Source organism: Eurypyga helias, unplaced genomic scaffold (genome assembly GCF_000690775.1).
Source record: "Eurypyga helias isolate BGI_N326 unplaced genomic scaffold, ASM69077v1 scaffold46357, whole genome shotgun sequence".
In the NCBI taxonomy this organism is placed as follows: Eukaryota; Metazoa; Chordata; class Aves; order Eurypygiformes; family Eurypygidae; genus Eurypyga; species Eurypyga helias.
In genome coordinates this window covers 2,431-13,335 of record NW_010264511.1, presented here as the reverse complement: position 1 = coordinate 13,335, position 10,905 = coordinate 2,431, and the positions used below count along the sequence as shown (strand labels likewise).

Below are 10,905 nucleotides of genomic sequence, written 5' to 3'. Positions count from 1 at the left end.
TTCCTGCTGCGGCAAGTTCCTTCTGCTCCTTCCCCAGAACACTAGCTGGCCCCCAGGCAGTCACAGCTGCTCCACTTTTTGAGGAAGGCTGGAGGTGACTTTCAAGCAGCAGAGCAGCTGGTGCCTTCCCTGCTCCACTGCTGTTTCGGTCCCACCTCCTCCCCTTCCAGTGCTAGAGCCTCCTTTATGGTCTCCTGTGCACTTCAAAGTCTCTCACCATACTTTTCAGATCGCTTTAACATTATCTCCACATTTAAGGGGCCTGGTGGTACGTGTTTTGGTGTAGAGAAACTGAAGTGGTATCACTGTTTGTATTACAACGTTAGGAGTACTGGAATTGTGGGGGCTGCCGTATGTGTGAGAGGATTGGAGAAAGCACCTTCCTAGTGCCCTGTGTTGTAGGTAGTCTTAAGTAGGCTTGAAACAAATTGAAACTCCAGAGGTAAAAAAAATCCCATTTTATATTAAAGATACGTAAATGTGCATAGGCATCAGAGCTGTAAGACATTACAACCTCATGGCCATGTTTCTGAACTGCTTGGCAGGAAGCTATGTAGCTTGGTCCCAGGAGGAGCTGTGTCTCTTGAGCTGTTCTTCATATCTAGTCTGTGCTGGCACTACAGCTGCAGTTCTCAGAAATGTCTAAATAATACAGGGGGATTTCTGAGTACCATTTTATTAAAAAATAATATTATTAATGTCCTGTAGTTTCTTAAAATTTAGGGTAAGACCACATTTTTTTTCAGTTCCTTTATATTTGGAAACAGTAAGGCTTATATTGTTCAAATTTTAAATAAGTATTTCCCCTCAGACTCTCTCTTAAGAAAGCCAGTCTAGAAGGTAAAGATTTGAGAGAGTTGCAAGTACTTGGAGAGAAGCCTTTTAGCATGGAAGGGCTGAACAGAGACCCTAAGCTCAGTAATATTCAGTCCTGCTGCCAGGATAGCACAAGCATCAGTTCATTGAAAAATGAACCCAGGTGAATTCTGTGTAGGTAAAGAATTATGGTAGAACTACAACAAATACATTGCATACAATATATTTATAGAAATATATGACTAAAATAAAACTGGAATCATATCGTAAATACTATTACTCTCTCTTTTTCACCTTAGAAATTGTTGACGGCAATGTGAAAATGACGCTGGGTATGATCTGGACCATCATCCTTCGCTTTGCTATTCAGGATATTTCAGTGGAAGGTAATAGTAATGCAACTATGTTAAATAATTAGGAAAGTAGTTTAAAGACATTTTTATATGAATTGTGCACAAGTGAGATGAGTGTTTTAAAAATGAATTGTTTTTTTCACAGAAAATGATACTGCAAGTTCCCAATCTGGTGTCAAAATCGATTTCTGGAGGGAAAAAGTAATTACTCTCCTTATCGTGACAGAAACCTCGAGCCAGGTTTCTAAATGCAGAAGTTCTGGACGTATCTCTCAGTTATAGTTAGAAACATGCCTGTGTTCCTGAGCTTCAGTGGCTTAAAACCATGCTGTACCCTGTGTGGTGGTCCTGTTTTCAGGATACGTTTTTAGTCCTGTCCGTTTCTCACATTCTTTGCAAATACCATCTGATTCTATCCCTCTTCTTTCTATAACTTTTTCCCCTCACTGCTTTAGATTTTTTTTTTTCTTCACTTTAACTTGGTAACTGGCTCCAAAAAGTGTGGTGTAGCTACAATACTCCTTAAAGTAATTCTATGCAGTGAATAGTCTAGGATTCTAAAAACTGATCTCAGTTTTCAACAGAAGTAGATTCAATTCAAGCTCTGCATGGTGGCCTGCCCATAATCCATGGGACATTAAATGTGGACCTAATGGTCTATTTGATCTTTTTTGTCCTTTACTTACGCATTCAGGTGCCCATAGGGTTCAGATAGTTAAGGTACTCATGCCTTCTTCTCATAAGGTACTTAACACCTTCTACCTCTTCAGCACTTACACCTTCCCGTAGGCAAATGGACTGAGACTGCAAGCATTTTTCATGTAAGCACTGACACAATCTTTTATGTCTAGTTCTGTTATATATGTAGTGGGTATTTTTCTCCAAATACACATTCTGCTTCTCCAACCACTATAATTTTTTAATCTGCTAATATCCCAGAATTATTGTGCAGGCTGAGACTGTAGTCTGAGTTGTTCTAGTTGAGCTGAACTCTGTATTCTAATGGAGATCCATTAGTCCATTTGCGTGAGTATCTTTTAAGATTAAATGTTGGTATGCCAGCCAGTTTCAAGTGGCTGACCACATTTAAGATGACAAGAAATTAAATACTTGAGCACTTGTTATATTTTTTTTCTTTTTTTTACTCCCTGGTGTCTTTTACAGAGACCTCTGCCAAAGAAGGGCTGCTGCTGTGGTGTCAAAGAAAAACTGCTCCTTACAGAAATGTGAACATTCAGAACTTCCATCTCAGGTGAACTTCCATTATTTCAAGGGGTAGAAGCAGTCTAAAATATTTAAGGTCAAATTTTCCTCACAGCTGTCTGGATATGTATTTGATAGGAGAGTTTCACTCTTCACTGTTGACTAGACTTTTTTTTTTTTTCCAAATTCTCATGCTGTATCTTCAGTCTTTTGGTTAGCCTTTGGGATTACTTACCGTGGCTTCCAAATGGTTACTGTTCAAAAGAAAAAAAAAAATCCCTACTGCATACAGCATGACCATTTCACATTATTTGAGATCCCTGGTATATGGGAATATCTGAGTACCGCAGCATAGTGACTTGGCAAATGACTGCTTTCAGATGGGAGCCACTGTAGGTATGGACTGTGGCAAAAACAGCAGTGTGTTAAGCATGCAACTATCTCATTATGATGAATCAGTCTTTATGATTTTGTAGCATAACTATAAATAAGGATCTAGAAATGCACTCAGTACACAAGAGCAGCGCTTCAAACGTGTTTGTTTTCGAAATCATGATCATTGCCTAAGTTGGAAAATCTCGTGAAGCTCCAGCCTTGCCATTCTGTGTATCTGCAGTAGGGGCTAGAAAGGGAGTTCCAGGCCATATGAAGACTGCCTGGTTTTGGGATTTCACTGGGCTAAGTCCTGTAGCTCTGCCGGTGACCCACCTCATTGAACTATGGGACTTGCCATTTGCACTGTTTAACCATCTGACCTTGCCTTCCCTGAAACCCTTATAGTACTTAAAGTAAGAGCTACGTATTACAGTGTTTTGGTGTTTTGAATTCATTCTTAACGTGCAGCACCTAAAACACGTAGTGATAGAGAAGATACGGTTCATACATGCATCTGCAGAGAAGATGAATTTGTTTGATTTATGGTCCCTGTATTGCCGTTAAGAGATCTGAAATTTGTTATGTGTTATTTTCCTTGAATGTACAGAGATATATTTCAGTAGAGCTTTATATGGATGCAGAGTATACTGTAAATTACAGTTTTAATATCTGAGTGTTTATATGTGCTGGTTTGATACATGGTATGGGGAAAACATCTCAAATGGACATATCTTGATTAATGTTTGGGTTGATCAGCTCTTACAGCACCAGTTTACAATGGGCTATCCAGACCGTTTTAGCCTATACTTTTTTGGACAAAAGCTCTTTGTTATTTTGGTGTTCATTTTGATGCATTTCTACCTTACGGATTATTTTAAATTATACAATGTATGTAAAGGAGGATTTGAAGGAGATTTGAAGGATCTACCCAGACATCTCAGTGACAGGGATTCTTAAAGTCTTAACATATTTAGTGCCACATGATCACTGCACAGGAAAAATCTCAAGCCCACAAGCCCAGTGATTGCATAAAGTGTTTACATAAAGTATCTTTCAGAATAAATGCTCCTGGCTGAAAGGAACCTCTTACAAGGAACCTGGTCTAGTGGAGGGTGGCCCTGCCCATGGCAGGGGGGTTGGAATGAGATGGTCTTTAAGGTCCCTTCCAACCCAAACCATTCTATGATTCTGTGATAATCTTTCCAAATAGATGTGTAGCTCCGTTTTTTGCATATTCTTGCCTCAAAAGGTAGTAGGTCTGAAGTCACACTGAAGTGTCAGGAGTTCTGATCGAAGCTGTCAAGATGTGTGAAATGTTTTAAATAAACTAAACTGATTTATGACTTCATAATTCTATGAGCACAACATGGTTGTGCCATTAAAATTGCCTGAAATAACTGACAGAGAAAAAGCCAATTGCGTCAGGAAATTCAAGTAATTTCAGGTTTGTTCTCCTTTTATTTTTTTGCAGACATGATGTAAGTGTAATAGGAGATCATGCACTTTTCATTGCTGAACGTGTACTCCGAGCTATCCTGGAACGCTGTACGAATTAAGCAATTGAAATTGGGGATGGTTGCACGTGGTGTCCTTAAATGTATATGGGTTGTAGAGGAAGTTGTGCTACAGGAGAAAGAGTACAGGAGCAGAAAAGCTCAGAGGGTGAAAGTAGACAGAACATAAATGTCAGGATTTGACAGGAGAGTCCCTGCTTGATTTTTAAGCCTTGAGCAAGGATAAAACTGTAAAATGCCATGACTTTATTAATTTTTTTTTTTCCATTCTATTTTTTGTTGTAAAGCTGGAAAGATGGCCTTGGATTATGTGCACTTATCCACAGACACCGACCTGATCTTATTGACTACTCCAAGCTAAATAAGGTCATCAGTCTGGGTGGTAACGCATGCTGTCCTGCAGTGATTTGGCTCACTTCTGGTTTGCTTAGCATGTTTTCTGAAAGACAAGCTGAGTCCATACTAATTCTGACTGGCTTTCCAAGATCTCTCCAAAAAAAACCAGTGACATGGAGAAAAGGACCCCATGACTGTTCTGTGTCCTTTCCTTCCCATTACAACTTCAGCACTGAATTGCAAGTGATCTGCTCCTCAGCTGCCAGGCGATTGATGAAGTCTTTTACACTGCCCAATATGGATGTTAAATCAAATAGATTGGAATTGTCCATCACTGGTAGTATTTTACCATCCATCCTGTTTTGTATCTGGTGTAAGTTACTGTAGATTGCAGAGCAGTAAACAATGAGATGATGATTAATCCTAAAATTCCTCAGAACAAACACTACCCTTGGTAATCAGGAGTATGCAATAAATTGCTAGTCTATTCACCAATTCTTAGATTGTACTTCTGCCTGTACTTGCAGACAAGTGGAAACAAAACTGATATCCTAGCCTCCTTTAGGTAGTACCTCACAGGGATTACAAAACTATTTTATTACAGTGTGCTACTCATGGCATCATGCACGTTTTCTAAAAGATACCAGTCACTTGGGTTGGAGAGGGAGGAATGGGGAGCAAGTAATAATGTTAGAATTTCTGGGTATCATCACTGAAAAGTAGAACCTAGAAAGACAGTGGGATGTTGCTGTTTCACACTCACTCTCAATCCATATGTACCATTTTCTGCTGTCTGGAACAAAGGCATCTTGAGGTCCCGTGTAAACACCAGTAAATCAGAAAACTTGATCGTGGTTTTAATTTGTTGAGTGCAACTTTTCATTGATGAGAGAGACTGGTAAATCATAGACTGTATTTTCCATTCCATGCCCTTCCATTACAAATTGATTTTACTGGAAGACTCAACTGTTATAAGAAAGCCTTTGATGAGGGAAAAGAGAAATGATATGAAATTATTTGAAAACTTAGCCTGCTTTATATATGTATGCTAAATTTATGCTGGGGTCCCCAAGGTGTGCAGTGATGAAAATTCAATTAACTTATGCCTAAACACTGAAGATTTTAAATTAGTCAGTTGTTAAGACAACTGCAGATCTGAGCCCACCGGCAAAATATTAGCCATCAACACCAGCTTGTTCTCTAATTCTATATACAACCTTTCCTACGGATAAACAGATTCAGGGAATGACTGAGCTACCTGTCTCTGTGTACGTGCTTAAGCATGGCACAAACAGAAGTTAGTTTGACTGAGTTTGCACTTTGAGAAGTCATACACAGTACTGAGAAGTCATACACAGTACTAAAGGACTTAATAATATAACCATCCTGTATCTGAGTGCTGAGAAAAGGGAATAGAACATAAGCAGGTCTGCTTCAGCATTAGTATTTCCCTCTTAGAGGTTTCCAAAATAAGAACAGGTCAGGTTTCAAACGGGGGCTGAGCTGTGGCACGTAAAGCACATGCAGAAAAATCCTAAAATAGATCTTGCTTTTCTGACCTGGCTGTGTTTGACTGACTGCTCATTTTGGTTACATTAACAGCTGTCTTGGTGTCTTGTTTCTTGGTTCCTCATCTCCTGCATGCTGTCCTTTCCTTTTCTCACCAACGTGTTTTGTGTGAACTTATAGCTGGAAAGATGGCCTTGCTTTCAACGCCCTTATCCATAGACACAGGCCTGATCTTCTTGACTATGACAAGTTAGATGAGGTATTTCTGTAGCTGTAGCAGATGTGTTTAGTTACTGTGGCTTGTAGTTTTGTTTAAAAGGATGGGTGATGGAGAGTTCCAATTATTCAGAAGTTGCTGGGATTTTAAACAAATCCTTTACCAGTGGAGCACTATTTACTCATGAACTTACTACCAAGCACACAAATAGGAGGTGCTCATCACTCATCCGTAAGCAAAGTGTTTTAACCTAGTCGGTAGGTCTCACTTTGACTTAGTGTATTTTTGTCCCATTTAATTTCAGTAAGAGTTTTGGCATACACATTTAGTAAATGTTGTATTATGCATGGCATCCTGTGTAATAGCAAAAGTAAGTTCATGGAGTTTAAATATTGTCCACATATTAAGTTTCTCTTAGTGTCACTGACGCACAAAACTGCTAAATGATGATAGAGTGATAACTTATGATTAGAGGCTTTGTATTCTGTTATACCCAAATTTTTAGGTTTCAAAATGTAAAATATTCTTCATAACACATTTTATTGAACATGCAGCTTTTAAAGGAAAGGCTATGTAGTATCACATACTTATAGAAGGACACGTCATGGGCATTACTCCTTAAGTTACCTGGCATATGTATGTGCATGAGGAACAGGCTTCTGTGGAACTTAAATAATTGCTGTGATTCCATAGTAAGTGTTCTTACAAAGTTCATTTCAAAGTAACAAAAGAAGCATGCCAGATACTAGATCCCTGTATAGGAAGTTTTTTATTCAACTGAAAGCCCTGAAAATTCTCTGAAGAAAACCTGTTAATATTTTTTCAGTGCCCTCCAGCATCTCTGACTTTGCTCTTCTGCGTCCTGTTTTCTCAGCCTCTCTCAGTAGACATTGGAATTGTTCAGAATGCCTATGATCATTTAGCAGTTTGTGAATACATGAAAATAATAGCAGCATCAATGTCATGAACTGCCATTTCACATGGGTTGTTTTCTCTCCAAGCTGATACTGGAAGGCTGCCTTAAGAGCAGCCCTAATCTGACACGGTCTTCCATTGTCAGCAATAGCTGTCCGCGGCGTAAGATAAAACGTGTGCTGTTTGTCTGAACTGTGCTCACTGCTTCCTTTCTCTTTCCTTCAAAAACCAAAATCAAGATCTCAAAAACCAGAGGAAGTTCTTGAATTTGCACAGCTCTCAAATTGAGTTTATAGAGGCGTTAGATTTGTCTGTCCAAGCCAAAACTGGGAAGTTTTGCTCCTTCTGGAGAACTGTTCTGCCGGTGCTTCCCTCATCTCATGCATGCACCTGACCAACAGCGAACTTGGTAGAATTCATGTCACTGTAATACAACATAGAGTAGGTACAAAGCATGCAGGAATAACTTCATGATGAGTGGTCTAGTACAGCCCACTGGGTCAGTGACCTTGACTGCATGTTACTGCTGTGCCTCATTCAGAAGTAGCTCAGACTTATGAGTGTACACTGCATGCATTATCTATGTTCTCCTCCAGAACACACTTGCAGCAGAGTTCTAGCGGTACATAATAGTTTCCTGATGTTTTCTTTTGAAAGTATAGCAGTAGATAGACCAAAGTTCATATACCTAGGCTCTGCTTTTTGAAGAGCAATAGTTGCAACTCCAGTTTAGAGTTTGGAAAACCAGAATAAGCTTTAATGTACCTACTGTAGTTTTGCTTCAAGGAAAAACTTCTATCTTTGACTAGTTGTATCTTCTTCTTTAATGCAGGATGACCCCATAGGAAATATCAACCTTGCCATGGAAATTGCTGAAAAGCATTTGGATATCCCAAAGATGTTGGATGCAGAAGGTGAGAATTGTACCTTACTTAAGTTCGTGTTACAAATAGGAGACAGTAAAACTACCTTTTTTTTTTTTTCTATCTAGCAAATTTTAATATTCCTTCTACATGAATCATAATAGAGCTTTTTTTCCAAACAATGTTTTCCTTCTTTTTCCCCATGTATTGGATAATTTCACTCACTTTAGGTTTCATTCCTTATTTTTTGTTACTGTTTATATTCATTATAGTACTTTGGACCCAATGTCAGCACATGGTTCCACTGTGATACTTGAGGCAAAATGCAGGATCAAAAGATAATCCTTGCCTTTAAGAAACTAAAATCTAACTCTAATAAAGGGAAATACAACTGTTAGGGGCTTAAAGTATATTCATTTTTTTAAATGTTTAAGTGAGAGGCAGAAATAGAAGTACCGAACTTTCAAAATACACCAACAACATGCCTGCTATGAAAGAGAGAGAGGTGAGGGAAGCCTTTTTTTGTTTGTTTCATTGTAAACTCTTTGCAGTGATAGTTTTAACAAGTAGTTTCATGTTTGGTTTCTCCAATAAACATTAGAGTCTGTTGACAAATAACAAAGGAATATGTGTTAAAGTTTCCTGAATTTCTTCAAGATAAGCAAACTTTTGTATTCCATGCAAAAAATGGTGCCAAAATACTGGAGTTTGCCTACACTAGTTCAGAGCATTCTTCTCCAAGTATGCAGACTGTGCTCTGGTGGCTTGTCCGTAGATAAGTGATAACATAGGAATTAGTCAGAGCACTCAAACTTACTGAGTCCACTCCTCTTGAAGCCTTTGGTAGGAAAGTTAGGCCAATACAGGATGATTTGGAAAATCTGGGTTGTAACCTGGATTGAAGAGGTTTCTTGGTTTCACCTTCATGCTTCAGAAGTAGTTGTTTTCATCTTTTGAATTGCAATTCCCCTTTCAAGAACCACGTAATTATTATACTCTGAAATACTGTGCAAGGAATAAACAGAAGTGCTACCTCCTTACCATTGACCAGCTCCTACTGTCAGTCTCTTTTCCTCTTTTTTTGTACAGTATAAGAAGCCTTTTTTCCCTTACCAGATTTTCTGCACATTCTATCCCTTATCTTACTATTCTCTTTCTTGGCAGGGGGAAATGAAATCACGCTGCTTCTAACACCTCTAAGTATTCACCATCAATTTTTAATCTCTTTACTTCTATCCTGTTCTCAGTGGAAACTTTGCAAAGCCTTGTTCACACCTATGTGCAGTAGATGCAAAATCAGTAACTATATTGGTTCTGAACTTAGAAATCTCACTGTTAATAATAGAGATTGTTACCTCGTTCCTGGGTCTTTTCACACCGCTATCTTCCCACTCCTTATGTTGGCAGGCATCCTTGCAGCTTGCACTATCATCTTTCGTCACTCAGTGTAATTGGTGTAAAACCACCTTGTTCTGCCTTAGTCTGTTAAGTGTTGAAAAGGTCCATTTTTATCAGTGTACCCATACTTTGATTGCACCCTCCTTATACTAACTCCTTCCTGCTCTAATAGGGACAAAGCTATCAGCCAGCCAAGCCAAACTCCCCTGTGATTTGTGCTGTTAACTAAAAACACAGCCTGGCACAGGGATTGCAATACTGTTACTTTCCAAGCTTTTCCTGGCCCAAGATGTATTTCTGGGCTGCAGGGGTCGTACAGGTTTCCGGTCTGTCTCAGTGCCCTGTCAGTCACGTGGACCCTGTTCTGATACGCACTGTGTGCACTCCTGTTTGGTGACTGGCAGTGCCCGTGTTTAACTCTGGAATAATTCTAGTGATTTAGATGAAGTTGCTTGGGAGCGCCAGCGAAGCTGAACTCGGTAGATCTGCCAGCCATGCCATCTGCTTGGAAGTTTCCACAGACCAGAAGGTAGCGATACCCTTCTGCACAGTCTCAGCCTTCAGGCGTTTTGCCGCTTCAGGGAGAGTTACATCTTTTACTGATTCCGAAGCTTAGGTAGCTTTGCACTGACATCAATAAAGGGCTGCGACCTGGCTAATGGTGTATTTATTTTGAATCCTTACAGCACTGAGGTGGCATTGTCAGCATAATCTGATGGAAGTACCTTGTGAAAACTTCTGAGCAGTTAACCCTCTTCTCTCTACACAGATGTAGTAAACACTGCCAGACCTGATGAAAGAGCCATTATGACTTATGTTTCCTGTTACTACCATGCATTTGCTGGTGCTCAGAAGGTGAGGTTGTAGAAGATGGATCAGATCTCATCCTTCACCTTCTGTCTTGTTCCTTTCAGCAGTTTTTCCTCTTCTGATCTTTTCCTCACTAGTTACTAGGACAGCATCTTAGGGCTGAGATCATCCCCTGTTGCTTGATTTTTCTTTGTGCGCCACTGTCTTTGTAGAACCAATAGTAGTCTATCCATTTGTTCCATAGAAAGAAACCTTCCTGTCTTATCTTTCTGTGTATTTACTAATAATATCCAGTAGGTTTTTGACAGCTGAATGGGATAGAAGACATTATTCTCTTTGATTGAACTTGTGTGCATTCATTTCAAGCACCTTTAAAAACACACACAGTAAAAAAAGAATCTCAGTAGCAGAATGCCATCTTTTTAGTCCCTGCTGGATATTATTCATGCTACAGATATCAAAATCATCATAACAGATGCTCAGAAAATAAACCCTTCTCTTATGCTTTCAGGTTTGTTTTTAAAATGTTAAATGCTTAATGGTAAGTACAAACAGCAACATGAAATGTTGTTACTATGCAAAATCGACACAAACAT

The 10,905-nt window shown here is 39.2% G+C and overlaps 1 protein-coding gene across 1 annotated transcript in view; it reads left to right on the top strand.

Annotated features, from left to right (window-relative positions):
* Nucleotides 1-2,339: 2,339 nt before the first annotated feature.
* Nucleotides 2,340-10,905, top strand: part of LOC104513154 (alpha-actinin-2-like) — a gene marked incomplete at its 3' end in the record, with an annotated part of 10,628 nt that continues 2,062 nt past the window's right edge. The window contains exons 1-3 of the mRNA XM_010156403.1: nt 2,340-2,421; nt 4,549-4,627; nt 8,071-8,152. Coding sequence (XP_010154705.1) covers nt 8,101-8,152 — 52 coding nt within the window. The remainder of the gene's footprint in view (nt 2,422-4,548; nt 4,628-8,070; nt 8,153-10,905) is intronic.